Source organism: Sphaerodactylus townsendi, linkage group LG09, assembly GCF_021028975.2.
Source record: "Sphaerodactylus townsendi isolate TG3544 linkage group LG09, MPM_Stown_v2.3, whole genome shotgun sequence".
Classification (NCBI taxonomy): Eukaryota; Metazoa; Chordata; class Lepidosauria; order Squamata; family Sphaerodactylidae; genus Sphaerodactylus; species Sphaerodactylus townsendi.
The window spans coordinates 25737841-25755145 of NC_059433.1; the positions used below are offsets into that span (position 1 = coordinate 25737841).

Genomic DNA, 17305 nt, shown 5'->3' on the forward strand with positions numbered 1-17305 from the left:
ACTTCCATTCTCAGATTTTGGTATTTTGTAATCTTACCCAGTACTTCTTCAACCCTTATTACCTCAGACTCTGTTTTTCAATCTGCAGCTATGACATGCAACCATTAATAAGCATGTTCTAGTTGCAATCAAAGGTGCTTCTTCTTTTCGTTTAAGAAAAACTGATTTTCCTCTACCGGCTGGACTGAGAGAGGAGAATTTTTGATTTTCTTGTATGTGAGGTAGTGTCCAGAAAAGCTTCCCAGTGTTCTTTGGTACAACATCTAGCTGTAAATATGGATGGCCGAGTTGATAGGGGAACACCAGTGCTGAGAAGCAATGCCCTTGACATGTATTCCTCCTTGAAAAGAAGGGGAGGGAAAAATATCTAGTAATCATGGGGAAACAGCTTCCAAAGAATGGTGAGTGGTAGCTCAGGAAGTGACAGCAGACTTTACCTCAGTGTATTAAGTGGGTGACAGTGGGTAGGTAATATGCCTTTCTGGCTAGTGGGCAGCATAAGGAGTCCTGTGAGAGGGTTTTTAAAGCAAGGTCCTTCTAGCCTTGGGACAAAATATTCTGCTTACCTCATATTTGGAGAGGGCTGAGTCCTTGGGAGACTGTCCTCTGAAGTATGCTTTATTTTCCTCTGAGGAGTCTCCTCTTGTAAGGGTCTGTTATGCCAGTCAATGATTAAGACTCAGGAATGGTTCGAGAGCTTTATTGAACTGTGTCAAGACCTGAGCTGCAAAAAGCCAGAGCTGGCATTCAACCTTCTGCAGCTAGTATATATCTTCAACATGGCCCATTCAGATGTTTTTCCCTCTCATTGATTCCCACAATTGTCTGCATAAGAAAGGATAGTGTGAATACAGAATTGTTGAGTTAGCCCAAGGTCAGCAACAGACATACTCCCTTCCACAGGAAATAGGAGATGGGGGAAGGTTTACATACTTCACTAGTTACAAGCAAGGCTCAGAAGAATAGAACAGAAAGGCCCTCAGGCCGCAGATAACAGCAAGTGCAGGTGTGACCTCCAACCCTGTGATGCCAGGCCCCAGCCGATCCAGGCCTGACACTTCTAGATATTTCAGATATTTTTTTTTCAGAAATGTTATGCTATGGCTTGCTTATAAGATGTTCATGGTCTTGAATCACTGTGAAATATTACTCATAACAATGTAGTGTGTTGGGGGGCACAGTGCCTGGGAGGCTCCCGAGTACGGCAGCCATTCTGCTTGGAAAGGGGTCTCACAGCGCCCGGGAGGCTCTCGAGTACGGCAGCACCTTGCTTGGAAAAGGGCCCCCCAACATCCAGGGGGGCACCTGAGTACAGCAATAGATTGCTTGGAAAAAGGCCTCCCACGTGCGACTGACCTCTCCTTCCAAAGGTGGTTTCAAAGAAAACTGCTGACATTGCAGACTCTCTGGCTCCAATGTGTGCACGTGCAAATGCCAATTCCCCTGCTCAAATCCCCCTGTGCTCTTTGCCCAACACTGTCATTGTGTTGTGCTTCCCCACACCTGCATGCCCTGTTTGTTTTTCCACCTGTAACTGTCAGTAAAAGGGCTGGAAGGGAGACAGTACGGCAGGGTTGCTCCCTGCTTCTCTCACTCGCCGAAACAACATGCTGCCTCAGTTGCAGTAAGACAACAGTAGTGTTCATGAGTTTTAGAGAAATGGTTAGCAGCTAAGCCTCGTAATCTGAACCACCAGCATGTTTCTTGCCACTTGAAAGTTTTGTCCTTTCTGTCCCCTCAACATACAGGAACCTCTCGCCCCTCAGAAGTGTACTCATTATATCATTGTGCGAGGTCTTGTGCGTATTCGCTGTGTACGGGAGACAGAGCGGATACTTCATTTTATGACCAGGAAAGGTCTGATCAATACAGGGGTTTTGTCTGTTAATCCCGACCAGCGTCTTCTTCCAAAAGAGTATCACAATGTGAGTACTTTTAAGATTCACCATACAAGTAAGGTAAATCCAGACAAATTCTGGCGGGTTGAGGAGAAAAGGAAGTAAAGTAAACCAGCTTTGTGGCTGAGGGGGTGGAATGGGAATGGTCACCTTGAAGACTGTCGCCTCTTTACAACTGCCTTAAAAGGGGCGGGCACGCTCTTAAAATTGGAAGCTCATTGCTGAAAAACAAACCCTGAGGGGGGTGCATCAAGCTGTACTCAGTAAATCTGTTCAGGTCAAATAATAAATTATTGCTGCCCTTCCTCCTGAGGCTTAGGATAGGAGACGATTTAAAAAGCATAAAGTGCAGTTATCCTCTTAGACCAGTGGTGGCGAACCTTTGGCACTCCAGATGTTATGGACTACAACTCCCATCAGCCCCAGCCAGCATGGCCAATTGGCCATTCTGGCCGGGGCTGATGGGAATTGTAGTCCATAACATCTGGAGTGCCAAAGGTTCGCCACCACTGTCTTAGACAGAGGCATCACTCCCAGAGGGTGGTGGTGGGGGGTGCATGCAACACACCAGGCCTGTGCCCCTGTGGGGGGTGTGGTGGGGGCGTTCTGGGGTGGGACTGGGGGAGGATGCACCAGTGCACCGGACGCTTTCCCCCCTTGCTACGCCTCTGCTCTTAGGGGGAAATGGCAGCTTCATTCTTCTTTCTAGCACAAGTTGGGAAGGAACTATGGTAAAAGGGCAGAGCATCTTTGCATTCAGAAAGTCTCAGATTCATTCCTCAATAAAAAGTGTCCTGGAGGTGATGTGGACACCTTCTCCCCAGGGCTCTGGAGTGCTGTTGCCAATCAGAAAAGACATTATTGACTTTGACAGACTCAGTGTAAGGCAGTTTCCTGTGTCCTGCTGCAAAATGAGTTTTTTTATATGCTACTTTTAAAAGCCATTAACGAATATCATTAATACATTTGCGTCTATCTATATGAAAATAATTATTCAATAATCCTCCTCAGGACCAGATTATTGCAGAGTTTTCCTTCACAGCTGTCCAGGTCTGCTTTCCTCCCCAGAAAGTTATCTGTGCATTATTTTAACATTTGCTCAGGTGTGCCTGTGATGTTGGCAGTTGAGAATTTTGCCTACGAGCAGAACTTTGTACCGTGACCTACCTTTTGCACAGCCTTCACAGATATTCTCACTGGTGCCTTTTCTTCTTCTTCTTAAAGAAATCTGTAATTGTGGTGGGGGCTGGTCCAGCAGGATTAGCAGCTGCAAGGCAACTTCACAATTTTGGAATCAAGGTAAGGCATGTTAAGATAAAAAGAAAAACGAAATTGAACACTTCTGTACATTTTTCCAGTCTGTTCGGGCTGTTTGCTAATTGAGCATGGAGTGCCCTGTTTCAGCTCCAGGAGGTACAGTTCCCTCTGGCACTAACAGCGTGTCTCTTTCTCACAATACTAGAACCAGGGGGCATTCATTGAAAATGCTGGGGGGGGGGGGGGGGGGGAATTAGGACGAATAAAAGGAAACACTTCTTCACGCATAGCGTGTGATTGGTGTTTGGAATATGCTGCCACAGGAGGTGGTGATGGCCACTAACCTGGATAGCTTTAAAAAGGGCTTGGACAGATTTATGGAGGAGAAGTTGATCTATGGCTACCAATCTTGATCCTCCTTGATCTCAGATTGCAAATGCCTTCGCAGACCAGGTGCTCAGGAACAGCAGCAGCAGCAGAAGGCCATTGCTTTCACATCCTGCATGTGAGCTCCCAAAGGCACCTGGTGGGCAACTGCGAGTAGCAGAGAGCTGGACTAGATGGACTCTGGTCTGATCCAGCTGGCTTGTTCTTATGTTCTTATGTTCTTATGACTGAAGAACCAGTCTCTGGTATCTCCAGTCAAAAGGATCAGGTAGTACATGATAGGAAAGACCTCTGTCTGAGAGGTGGGAGAACCAATCAGAATGAACAACCTTGCTGGACCAATAGTTAGATACAGTTTAAGGCTACTTCATGTGATCATGCAACATGCAAGATTTTGTGCAAAATGGGGTTTGTTGTGTGGCGTAGTGCAACCTGTCACAGAAGATGATGTTAGTAGGGTTGTATATTCCTCCCCAAAATAACTCAACATGCCAGACCTGCAATGTTATAGAATGCTCTGCCTGGGTCTGAGTGCTTTCCTAGCCTTGCTCCCTTCCCATATGTTTCAAAGTAAAAATACAGTGAACTATAAATGCTCTTGTATCAAAGTACCATGTTCAATAATGCACAAAATAATGGTTTTGGCAAAGGCAGGTTATAAAAATGAACGATAGTTCTCATATTTATTAGGGACTATATTCTAATGCGGAATCATACAGTTTTGTTGACTTCTGCATCTCAACTGACCTTACTGACATCTTTATCTGAGACAGCATATCAGCACTTCAGACAGACTGGTTTACAGTCTGGTTTACATCTGGTTTATCTATTTTTAAAAAAGAAGAATGCTGTGTTGATGTGTGGGTTCTGAATTTCTCCCAGGTTCAGGATTCACTGTGCAATTTAGTTATCTTATTTCTCTTAGAAGTTGAATAAACTCTTAGCAAGATGATTATAGTCACCAACTAATGACAAGCCAATTGAGGGATATGTTTCTGTTGATGGAATTACCTTTTAATAGCACCGTTTCCTTACCGTTTCTATTCATGTGTCTCAGGTGCTTGTCCTTGAAGCGAAGGAAAGAATCGGAGGGCGAGTGTGGGACGACAAGACGTTCAAAGGACTCATTGTTGGGAAAGGGGCGCAGATTGTGAATGGCTGTGTCAACAATCCAGTAGCACTTATGTGTGAGCAAGTGGGTTTGCATTTTTACCGATGAAAACATTGCAGTTGGAAAGCGTATGGTTAATATACACTGACCTGTGCATATGTAGTTTGGAGGCATGTTTTGCAGTCTGCTGTAGCCCCCTGGAAGGCCTCTTGGGCTTGGGTCTGAGAGATCTGGTTTAAGGTGCAAATTAGGAAACATCAGGCAATCTTGGGAAAAGTAGGTCCTCCGCTTTATTTCCCTACATGTGAAAGTGTAACATTAAGGATCTATCTTGCATGGTCAGGAAAGTTGGTTACTTTTCTACAAATTTGTTTTAAAATGTTCTGTTTTGACAGTTTCTTCTCAAGCAATGGCTGTTTATATAGGACTAATTCCCTGCTGTATGACATGGTCTTAATGGAAATGTGTGGTATCTTGCTGTACAGAATAGACTTCTTAGACCACTAGTACTTAGTACTCATAACTTTTTTTTTTAGGAGCAGCAGTGGCGTAGTGGCTAAGAGCAGTGGCTAAGAGCAGGTGCACTCTGATCTGGAGGAACCGGGTTTGATTCCCCGCTCTGCCGCTTGAGTTGTGGAGGCTTATCTGGGGAATTCAGATTAGCCTGTGCACTCCCACACACGCCAGCTGGGTGACCTTGGGCTAGTCACAGCTTCTTGGAGCTCTCTCAGCCCCACCTACCTCACAGGGTGTTTGTTGTGAGGGGGGAAGGGCAAGGAGATTGTAAGCCCCTTTGAGTCACCTGCAGGAGAGAAAGGGGGGATATAAATCCAAACTCTTCGTATTATTATCATTATTATAATTGAAATAGTTATGATCTTCTAAATGGAAATATCAGAATTTTGATCCCCCCTGGTTTGATGAAAATTCAGAGAGTTGTGTAAAAATATATATATTAAAGTTGGTTGCAAAAACATCCTATTGCCGGGTGGTGAAGTTGATCAGTGTTCCTTTGAAAGATAGTCTGAACCTCTTCCTCCCTTTAAAATCTTTTTTTAAAGATGGGAGCTAAGATGCATAAACTCGGGGAGAAGTGTGACCTGATTCAGGAAGGCGGGAGGATAACTGACCCCACGATAGATAAGCGTATGGACTTCCATTTCAATGCCATCCTCGATGTTGTAGCTGATTGGAGAAAGGATAAAAATCAGCATCAAGATGTTCCTCTTGGAGGTAAGGAGAAACCATTTAAGACTCAAAAAAGTAGTAGGAACAAATGAGGTACTGCAGCCGTGGAAATAGTACCCAGAAATCTAGACCAACTTGCTTTGCAATTCATTGATTTTGTTTTAAATGATCTTGAACGCCCATATCGTGTTTTCCTGGAATCAGGAAAAACTGCTTCCAGACCTCAGGGACATGCCGAAGCAGCATTTCCTCAGGTGCTATAAATTACCACTGGAAGCAGATCACTTAATGGTGCACAGAAATTGTGATTAAAGTCACATCCCTTTAATTACATTTACGTCCTGTTCAATGTGTTGAAATTCTGTATAAAATTCACCAGCCGATTCTCTGATGCAGTGCTGTTGAATGTATAGGAAGTAGGTAAGACAACAGATGTGTTCTTTGTTCAGTGCGAACAGGAAGAGTCTGCTTGTGAAATTTAACGGTTTCCCTCTACCCACACTATGAGATTTGACTCTTTATCTGTATATGTCTTGAGAAATTTTATGAAAATACTGCAATCAGAACAAGTTAGAGCTGCAGCATTTAACTGATTAAAATGAATTGGCGGGGCGGTGGCTCAGTGGCAGAGCCACCTGCATTGCATGCAGAAAATTCTAGATACCTTGACGATTACCACACATCTGGGCTCAGTGGCGAGCATTGTACACCTTAGCCATAGTTTTCCTGGGCAGAAGCTGCTGGGGGAGAGAAGGAGGGAGAGCTGAATTCAAGTGGACAGAGAAAGGCTACCCTGTTTCCCCAAATATAAGACATCCCCTGAAAATAAGACGTAGCAGAGGTTTTGCTGAAGTGCGAAATATAAGGCATCCCCCGAAAGTAAGACGTAGCAAAGTTTTTGTTTGGAAGCATGCCCAACGAACAGAAAAATAAGACATCCCCTGAAAATAAGACATAGCGCATCTTTGGGAGCAAAAATTAATATAAGACACTGTCTTATTTTCGGGGAAACACGGTAATAGGTGTGAAGGAAGCAGGAAAAGGGGAGATGCTGCAGAGGTTTCAGGAAGAAGAAAGAGGAAGTGGTAAGGGAGAAGAAATGAGATGCCCCTGCTCTTGCAGATCCTGCTCTTATTATATTTGTAAGAATCTTCTTGTAAAAGAGTGCTCTGTTCTCCTAAAATTTTTTTAATGTTAAAGCAGAATTCATTGCTTGCATATTAAATTAGGTTACTGCAGATGAGGTTCTAAGAAAAATGAACCGCTAGGGGTAATTGTGGAATATTTTCGTACCTTGCAGATAAAATCCAAGAGATCTATAAAGTTTTCATGCAGGAATCTGGTATCCAGTTCAGTGAACTGGAGGAAAAAGTCCTGCAATTTCACCTCAGTAACCTTGAATATGCCTGTGGCAGCAACCTCCATGAGGTGAGTGTGGGAAGTCTGGGCGTACCAGATTGTTTTGCCAGTATGCCATATTAAAAGAAAAATCCAAATCATCTATACCTGTATGAAACACGGATCTGCTTTGGATGTTGGGGTCCTCTGATCATTTGCTGTGGAAAAACATGGCATGACTTGGCTCCACACAGTTAATGACGGCCTCCTGCCAGTCTAAAACTACGGTAACCTCTTTATTTTATTTGTGTATTTACACCCTGCTTTCTTCCCAGTGCGGACCCAAAGTGGTTTCAGTGTTGTTCCCCTCCCCCATTTTCGCCTTCCAACGACTCTCTGAAGTACGTTAAACAGATAGAGACTCCAGACAGAGAGCAAGGTCACCCTGCTGAAGTTGCCATGGCAGAGTGGAGTGTTACTACCTGGGTCTACCACAGGGGTCTGCAACCTGCGGCTCTCCAGAGGTTCATGGACTACAACTCCCATCAGCCCCTGCCAGCATGGCCAATTGGCCATGCTGGCAGGGGCTGATGGGAGTTGTAGTCCATGAACCTCTGGAGAGCCGCAGGTTGCAGACCCCTGGTCTACCATGTCATAATCTGACACTGCAGCCACTATACTGTGCTGGCTTTTTGTTCTGAAATGCTGCAAGTCATCTGTGAGAAAGTAACATATTGATCGTTCCAAGACAGCAACGTCCTGGGCCATGAAAGATGCTGTAGTTGTGATTCGAGATAAATAGCTTCAACTACATTCCATTAAAAAGAAGACCAAAGTGTGGCCTGTGACCTTAAGAGCTGAGAGGAGAGAAAATATATATCAAAATATATATCTAGTTCGGTTCCTAGAAGGCCTATCTTTCCATGCTCAAGTAATGTTACATGACTGATTATGAAGCAATTATTCTCTCCCCGTAGGTTTCTGCACGCTCCTGGGATCACAATGAATTTTTTGCTCAGTTTGCTGGTGATCACACTCTTTTAAGCTCAGGGTACTCTTCCATAATGGACAAAATGGCAGAAGGCTTGGACATTCGGTTAAAGGCCCCAGTAAGTATGAAGAAACGGAGAGAACAGCAGTTTTTCATCTCATCAGTGTCCAGTTTGGCTGGCTTTGCTTAGACGGAAAGCAGGTGGAACTTAACTGCTTGAACTGTCTTGTTCTTTCCAGTTAGAATACATGCATTAAAATGTATATCCCTCCCTTTTCATGGGTGGGTGCTTGAGATTTTAGATTACTTTTGTGGTTTCTAGGGTGGGGCTTTATTGTGATTTTATCATTGCTGCATGAAATGTTTATGGTTTTTATTGTAACTGCCCCTGAGAATGGCGAACAAATGAAAATGAATGAATGAATATTTTTGCCATGAATTATTCACACCAGAATTTTTATACATTCTTGTTACCATAAGTGTTCAGTAGATTTTGTTCTCTCAGCACTCTTGTGAGATTGGGCGGGCAAGACAGGTTTTGAGCCGGGTCACAGAGTGTGCTGCATATAATTCAGCACATAGGGTCAAATGTTAAGGGATCATGAATCACAAGGGCAGTGGGATCATAAGGGTAGTGGGATTCTATTCAACATCCCTCCCTTGTTGCAGAAAACATTAAAAAGTGAAATAATGTCTGCATCGTCCTCTGGCCATTCACAAAGTTTGCTGATCCATGAACAGAGAACAGAAACTCTAGTAGTGCTGGAAGGGACCAACCATGGAGGAATTCTTTGGTTTCCAGTGTTTGCTTGTAGACTGGGGCTGGGGGACATGTCTGGCCACTGTGTGAAACAGGAGGCTGGGCTCGATGGACCCTTAATCTCATCCAGTGCAACTGCTCTTTCGTTACCTGTTTGACCCCTTATCCATGGTATGTAGGCTCATTTTTCTGCTTTTGGCATCAGTTCTTTTAGCGGATATCCTTCCATTTATGAAAAGCCAGAATGGAGGAAAGCAAAGTATAAATTACAGAACAAACATGCAAACCCACACTTGTATCCATGTGTCAGAATTGCACAAAAACTCATTTCGCAATTGTGGTTTTCTCCTCTTTTTAAACAGGTCCGTGGTATTGATTGTTCAGGAGAAGAGGTCCAAGTAACTGCCGTAGACGGAACTCAGTGGACTGCCCAAAAGGTCACACTTTTCATTCTTTTCCCAGTTCTGACATAAATTGCCCGGAAACAAAATCAAACAAAACACAACTGCTTCATTACAAGAGGAGTTGATTCCCTAGAAGGAAGCAGGAACTATCCGTGGATCCATTCATTTTGAACAGCCCTCACCTCGGGTTTGATTGGCCTTTTGGGGGGCAAGGTGATCAAGCAAGTAGTGATGCTTTGACACCATAATGTCTGATCCTATGGATTTTTTTCATTCTAGGTTTCAACTATTTGTGGGACCTACACACACCTACTGGATGACCTTTGCTAGGGGCTTGACATGGGGAGCTAATTTCTGTTAGTTCATCTGGACCATTCAGTGGCTTTTGATACCACTAGGAAGCAGTTTTGTAGTGGCTCTAATGGGTTATAGAAAGTGGTATTGCAAAACTTCTGGACAATCGATCCTCTGGCATTTGAGAGTCTGCAGGGTATCCTCTTGCTGTCAGTGCAATCAAATATCTATGTGGAACTGCTGGGAGACATTCAGAAATCTGGAGTAAAGTTTCACCAATCAGGACAGAGCCTGCCAAGCTTCCCTATTCTTAGTATGTACACACAGAATTGCCATGTATTGGATTAGACCACAGTCTGCCTAACTTAGTATTGTTTGTCTGGGAGCAGATCTAAGGAATTTCAGGCAGATAAAGAGCTTTCTCAATTCCTAGTGCTCAAGATCTGTTAAGTGGAGATTCCAGGATTGAATATGGAAATTTTTGCTTGTGAAGCTGCAGCTATTTTGAGGATTCTGTCCTGGTTTGAGCTCAGGGCAGGTGGGGAGAAGGTGGAGAACTGAAGTCTAAAACAGAATAGTAAGTGATCTTGCAGCAAGACACCAGAGAAAGCAACAGAAGTTCTAGGGCTAAGATGGAAAGATGAGGCTGCATCAGCAGCTGTTGGATCTCAGCTGAAGGTTGACGTGTCCATTTTGCTGCATGTTTTTCTACTCTAGGCTGTTATTGGCTGGAGAACAGGCCTCAATTCCAGGTAAACTCAGGTTGTGTCCCAGAGTTACTCAATGGTTGCCTTCCACATTTAATAGCAGCTCATAGGCCAAAGATTTCAACGATTGGAATGACCCGAGAGCAGAAGTTCTAAAAGATGAGCCATTACTCTGAGCTCCTTTAACTGTACTTTAATTAGGTTTGTCTCTTCCTTCCCAGGTTTTAGTTGCCATACCTCTGACTGTACTTCAGAAAGGTGCCATTCAATTTAACCCAGCTTTGCCGGAGAGAAAAATGAAAGCTATTAATAGTTTAGGAGTGGGAATCATCGAGAAGGTAAGAGTTTTTATTTCGATGCAGTGATATGATATTCTTCTGGCTATCCTATTCTACAGGATTCAGGGGAACTATCTTACAGTTTAGTGTCTGAAAGCAGCGTATGCTTCTGCTTGTTAGATTTATAAAGAAACGCCACAACTTCTAAGCTCAAAGAAAAAATAGTAATGTTGCTTATTTAGTGATGTAACTGCCTCATCTTGAAGGCTTGAATGACCAAATAGCCACCAAGGATGCTTTGGTAGCAGATGTGGTACAGATTAATTAAATACCCACCCCATTTTCTTTCTTTGTCAACTTGAATCATGGTTTCCCATGTCCCAATCTAATGGTATCTACAGCCTGCCATAAAGCAGTTGGGACATCAGAGGGCAGGTCTGGTGCGCTAAAGATGACTGTGTATGTTTCCCAATTTGTTTCCCAATCCCTTTTTCTTTGATTTTTTAAAAAAGATCTTTCTTTAGTGCTGCTAGCTTTCTACAAGCCAGAACTAAGCTCAAGTTACTGTATTTACATTGCAAGCATCTGCAAATACTAAAGGAGCCACTGGAATTTGCACTTGTGCTAAAAATGGACTACTTTATACATATTTAAGAACATTGGGATAAGGAATCTTTTTGCCTGTTTACTTAGGGGTAATCCACTAAGTTTGATTGTGCTTACTTCCAAGGAAGTGTGTACCCTGGATCAACAAAGGTGGTTTTTTAAAATTTATTAATAATATGGGAATTTACAAAGGGGCTTGTGAAATACAAAAAGTCTGATGGTTCTGATTTCTGCTCTCTTTGTCTAGATTGCACTGCAGTTTCCTTACAGGTTCTGGGACAGCAAAATTCAAGGAGCTGATTTTTTTGGCCACATTCCTCCTTCTTCCAACAAGCGTGGCCTGTTCAGTGTTTTCTATGACATGGACCCACAGGTATTGGATACATAATACTGGAAACAGGGCATGCTTTCAAATATGTTCTTCTTCCCACCTTTGTTTCAGTGTAAATCGGTGCTTAAAGAATTCTAGTGGGACACTCAAAATTAGATGTAATGGAGTTGATGTTAAGAATGTCTGTTGGCTCTGGTTTTTAACTTTTTTCATTAGTTTCTTAGTAAGCCATGTAAATCATACTGTAGCAATTAGAGTATCAGACTAGAATCAGGCAGATGCAGGTTGAAATTCCCACTCTGCCATGGGTAACCCTGGGCCCATCTCTCTCCTGCAGATCCAGGTTGAAATTCCCACTCTGCCATGGGTAACCCTGGGCCCATCTCTCTCCTGCAGATCCAGGTTAAAATTCCCACTCTGCCATGGGTAACCCTGGGCCCATCTCTCTCCTGCAGATCCAGGTTAAAATTCCCACTATGCCATGGGTAACCCTGGGCCCATCTCTCTCCTGCGATCTCTCACAGGGTAGGATGAAATGGAGGAAGACAGAGCAATGTTGCAAACTTCTTTGATGCCCTAAGCTGAATTGGGAAGAAAAGTAGGGGAATAAATACAATAACATGGACACTTAGTCAACATTGTCCTACTATATGCACACAGGATATGAGCATTTTCCAATAAATCTACAATTTATGTAGGTGCCCATAATAGCATTATTTTAGGTAATAGCATTATTTTAGAAGATATTTTAGAACAGGTAATAGCATTATTTTAGAAAGTTATTGAAGAGGGAGGCTTTTTGGCTATATAACTACAATATATCCTCAATGCCCTTATCCTTGTCTCTGTTTTGCTTTTAGCGTAAAGGCTGTGTTCTGATGTCTGTCATTACTGGCAGTGCCGTGACAAGTATTAAGAACATGGAAGATAAGCAGGTTCTCCAACAGTGCATGATTGTCCTTCGTGAACTGTTTAAGGAACAAGTAGGTCTGTTCTCTCAAATAGCGAGGAGGGATGAACATATGGCTATTCGTATCTTGATTTAAAACATTCATGAAACTATTTAAAACACAATACTTTGGATTCTTTTTTGCGGTCCAATTAAGAGATGCCTGGCCACTTTCTCTTTCTGAAAAGAGTGCCTATGTTTGAATTGCTGGTTGTGTTGTATCTGGAGACGCAGGAACTATCACTTCCATTTTTGTGATGGAAAGTTACGTTATCCTGATTTTTTTTTTACCAGATGGTATGAATGTGAGAGGTTTCCCCTTGTCTCTCTGTGGTTCTAGGACAGGGGTCGGGAACCTTTTTTACTCAAAGAGCCATTTGGCTCGCTTGCCCGCCCGCCCCCCCCGCCCGCTTGGAGCCCGCTTGCTTGCCCCCCCACTTGCCAGCCCGCCCCCCTGCTTGCTTGTCCCCCCCCCGCTCACTTGCCCGCCCCCCTGCTCACTTGCCCGCTTGCTTGCCCTCGCCCCCGCTCCGTTCGCCTGCTTGCCTCGCTTGCTTGTTCGCCCCCCCTGCTCACCCGCCCGCCCCCCTGCTCGCTTGCTCGCCCCCCCGCTCACTTGCCTGCTTGCTCGCCCGTTCGCTCCCCCACTCACTCCTCCACCCACTCGCGCGCCCCGCCCCCCCGGCTTGCCTTGCTTGCTTGTTCGCCCCCCCGCTCACTTGCCACTTGCCCGCCCGTGCTCGCCCGCCCCCCTGCTCGCCCCCGCTCACTTGCCCGCCCGCCCGCCTGCCTCCCGGCTCACTTGCCCGCCCACCCGCCTCCCTGCTCGCTTGCTCGCCCCCCCGCCCGCTCTCCCGCCCCCACTCGCTCCCCCTTGCCCCAGCTCCGCTCGCCTGCTTGTCTCGCTCGCTTGTTCGCCCGCCCGCCCACCCGCCACCGCTTGCTCGCCGCCTTGCTCACTTGTTCGCCCGCTTGCCCCCGCTCTGCTTGCTCGTCCGCTTACCTCGCTGCCTTTCTGCCCGGGAGCCACACGAGAAGCAGCGAAGAGCCGCGGGTTCCCAACCCCTGTTCTAGGGCTTCCTCTGTGGAAGGAAAAAAAATCTTGGAAGTGGGAATTGACTGCTTGTAGCTTGGAGAGGAGAGCATGTATTCAGAAGTTCAAGAGATTAATAGGCCACAGGTAGTCTGTTCTCAGCCACTTTTCCTGGCCCCTGAAGTAGCTACTCTAAGTGAACAGACCCTTGACATATGCAGGATTGTACTTCTGTGAATGAGACAAGGCTGTAAAAAATGTTTTGTAAAACTCAGCGCCATACAAGTGTGTAAACTCTCCTGGCCTACACTCTACATGTCTGGCAGTATTTGAGTGCACATTTCTGAATCAATGACACTAGCAATAACACTCTACCACTTATTATAGACTTGTTCCATTGAGTTCTCTGTAATTATTTCAAAGAACCTAGAGGCAGGAATATATGCGTTCAGAGGCATAGCAAGGGGGGAAAGCGCCCGGTGCACTGATGCATCTTCCGCCCCCCCTCCTGCCCCGGAACGTCTCCGCCATGCCCCCACCGGGGCATTCGCTTGGTGCGTTGCGTACCCCCCCCCCCCCGTCCCCTTGGAGCTTCACCTCTGTATACATTGACCTTTTCTTTACATCTTTGTGTGCTGGTTTAGCAGAATTAAGGAGAGAAGGTCAAATATAAATATCTTTAATAGAATACATAAATAAAATACCCCATTGATACGAAAAGTAATACATGCCTGTGTTTCAGCAACAGTGTTATTCTGTGTTCTCTGAGTGTTAATAGGCATTTAAAATATGTTGTACCATGCATATGGCCTAATCTCTTAATTAGATTGTGTGATTCATTTGCTTTTATAACGCAGGAAGTGCCAGACCCAGTTAAATACTTTGTTACACGATGGAGCAAAGAACCTTGGATCCAAATGGCATATAGTTTTGTAAAGACTGGTGGCAGTGGTGAAGCTTATGATATCCTAGCTGAAGACATACAAGGAACAATTTTCTTTGCTGGCGAGGTAAATCACTCGATTGTGTATCTTAAAGAATAAGGGAAAAACTTAAAATCCAGCAATGAATCATATTTTTTTAAAAAAGAGGGAGAAAAAGATATACATGAAGACTAAAATATAATGGTGGGGGTGGATTTACACATAAGTTTATATAAACATTTGCAGAGGCTGATGTTTCTCACCTTTTCCTTCTTGCCATGGAATGTCCCCTGGGGGATTGGAAATGTCCAGGAACAGCATGGAGAGGGGGCATTTGACACTGTGGCAGAAAGCAAGAGGCAAAGGATTTATTTAGATCGAAATCCTTCCACATGAACAACTTGGAAAATGCTGGTGACATCTTTCACAGACCGTCCCCCTCTTGACTTCCCATAGCTACCACTGTACCAGGGTCTTGAAGCATTCATCCAGCATAAGAAACCTTCCTCCAATGGAAGAGCCACTTAACTTTGAGGAGAGCTCCTTGGAAAATGGTTGGATCTACTCCTTCCCTTGAACATACCCCCTTAACCCCCACCCCCACGATTCCACAAAGTGAGCATCTCTATACCAAATCAAAGTCCTGTGTAAATTATAATCTATCCATGTGAGCGTGCCTGGTACTCCTAGACTTGATTTGGACTATTTCATGGCAATCCCTGACCAAATCAAAACGACAACCTTTGTGGCGACTCTGTGCAAGCATTGTGCATTATTAATGCCCTTTGTTTCATATGGTGATTTCTCAGATTTATTTTCTTTCTCTTTTTCAAATAGGCCACCAACAGGCACTTTCCACAGACAGTTACAGGAGCATATTTGAGTGGCGTCCGAGAAGCAAGCAAGATAGCAGCATTTTGAATGCTGAACTACTGTTTACAGATTTTTTTTAAAAAAAAGCTTCTTCCATTTAAATGTTCTGGGTTACGTATCATTCCATCCCGAAGTCATACTTACAAAGAGACAACTATCATCATCTTCTGTTTCACATTACTTTTCTCCACCTGAAGATGCAGTTATATCCATGTTTTTCAGCATGGGATGCTGAGTGACTTATGAGCAATGTCAATTGGCCTTTGAGTGCCCAGACCTCTGTGCTTTCCTTGTTGGTCCCTCTGAGGTTAAACTGTAGGAAACTTGATCATGATAGTATTTTTAAAAGAACAGTGGGCAGACTGTTGAATAGTTCAATAGCAAATGGTGGATTTGAAAGAAAGGTGTCGGTTGCCTCCAATCATGTTTTGAACAATGTAGATGATCCCTTTTAAATCAAACTACTAGAGCTGCTCTCAAACATAATAGTAGAGTTGGCTGGCAATTAAAAGAAAGGCATAGAACAGTCCCTTAGGAACCTTATTTTATTCTCATAGGAAATGTCAAACACCTTGTTTATGAATATAATAGGGTGGGACTTGAGATTTGCTGATCATGTAAACAGGCCAGCCAAAACTGTTGACTTTGTGATTATTTCTTCAGTATAGTGAAATTTTTTAATCTGAGCTGTGTGTAGGTAGTTATTTCCATGTATAGTTGTTATGGCATGGTGAGGGTGGGGCATTGAAGACTTGTGAATTGTGCTGTTTTATGAAGAGGTAAATTACCATGCAAGCATTAGCTGCTTTAAGCACATTTAAATTTCACCACTTTCCGTGACAGAATTAAGCAGATGTTTTCATTTTTTCCCCCACTGAAATCAGCAGGGCTGCCCATAACCGGGCAGAGTACTTTGTTTATAGGATCACAGTAGAGAAGAGGTGGCTGAGGCGGTGGTGGTGGATGATAAATGATGATCTTCGTAGTTGAGCAACTGTCGTTTGACTAGTGCAACAGAAAATATTTAATGAGTGGGAAATTTCAAAAGTGGTGTGCTCAATCTCCCTGCATTTACTGCTTTTTCAAAATTGAAATAGGGAAAATGATAATAATGTGAATTTCTGACTAGACCAGGTTAACTGGCCCATCTCTGGAACTGGCCTCCTTGCTGTGTAGTAGTCTGCTGTTAGCTGAAGTGCTAATTTGTTTTATCTGGATGCAAAACCAGACCGATGTGCTCTCAGGGACAGTCTGAAGTGAACAGTTCAAACCTTTTTGAAGCAAAGCTCTTGTGCACTTAACATTTGGCATTACTTGTAAAGATTTTGTGGTAATTGGTAGGACAACAAACAAAATGGAAGTTCATTCTGTAAATACGAAACCATTTGCTTTATAAGTACTTGTAAATAATAGCCTCGTAGAAGTGCTTAAACAGCAGAAATATGAGTACATAAAAAGTGTGCTGAGATAATGGAGACAACTTTTTTAAAGCATCTATTTAAGTCTCATTCAGGAAAAGTCAGAGGGTTCACATAACAAGATCCCAAAGAATTAAAAAAAAAAAAAACTTGTGGAGTTTATTTTCTAAGCATGCTCATTTTTCTATTGTGTACATATGATTTATGCCTTGTAAATAATCTGGGATTACATCAAAAAAGGAATCTTCTGGCTAGGGAGCATGATGTAGGCAGTGTGCCGCTCATATAACTTAATGGTGACATAATAAAACTGGAAAGTGCTGTCTTGGTTGTGTCTGTTCATCCTCTTGAAATGAAGGAGACAAAATTCTACAATCCTTCTCAGAATGAAGCTATATATGAATTATTGTGTTTCCTGTAGAATTTGACGGATGGCCAAGTATGTAGAATTATATTAACTCAAAAAAAAAAGTTACTCAAAGAAAAGCGACTACATGGCAAGTTCTGGGAGGTGATTTTGCTTCTGAAAGCCTGAAACAGGATGCATTAGAGCTAGGGA

General features: G+C 43.6%; 1 protein-coding gene across 8 annotated transcripts in view; it reads left to right on the forward strand.

Moving 5' to 3' along the window:
* KDM1B (lysine demethylase 1B) overlaps nucleotides 1-17067 on the forward strand; it is a 35209-nt gene extending 18142 nt beyond the window's left edge. For all 8 annotated transcript variants that reach the window (XM_048507690.1, XM_048507694.1, XM_048507689.1 and 5 more), the window contains exons 11-22: nucleotides 1749-1925; nucleotides 3123-3197; nucleotides 4600-4737; nucleotides 5715-5886; nucleotides 7142-7269; nucleotides 8157-8288; nucleotides 9293-9367; nucleotides 10557-10673; nucleotides 11467-11592; nucleotides 12411-12533; nucleotides 14390-14542; nucleotides 15293-17067. In XM_048507690.1, the coding sequence (XP_048363647.1) occupies nucleotides 1749-1925; nucleotides 3123-3197; nucleotides 4600-4737; nucleotides 5715-5886; nucleotides 7142-7269; nucleotides 8157-8288; nucleotides 9293-9367; nucleotides 10557-10673; nucleotides 11467-11592; nucleotides 12411-12533; nucleotides 14390-14542; nucleotides 15293-15376 (1500 nt within the window). In that variant the 3' untranslated portion in view covers nucleotides 15377-17067. The remainder of the gene's footprint in view (nucleotides 1-1748; nucleotides 1926-3122; nucleotides 3198-4599; nucleotides 4738-5714; nucleotides 5887-7141; nucleotides 7270-8156; nucleotides 8289-9292; nucleotides 9368-10556; nucleotides 10674-11466; nucleotides 11593-12410; nucleotides 12534-14389; nucleotides 14543-15292) is intronic.
* The last annotated feature ends 238 nt before the right edge of the window (nucleotides 17068-17305 follow it).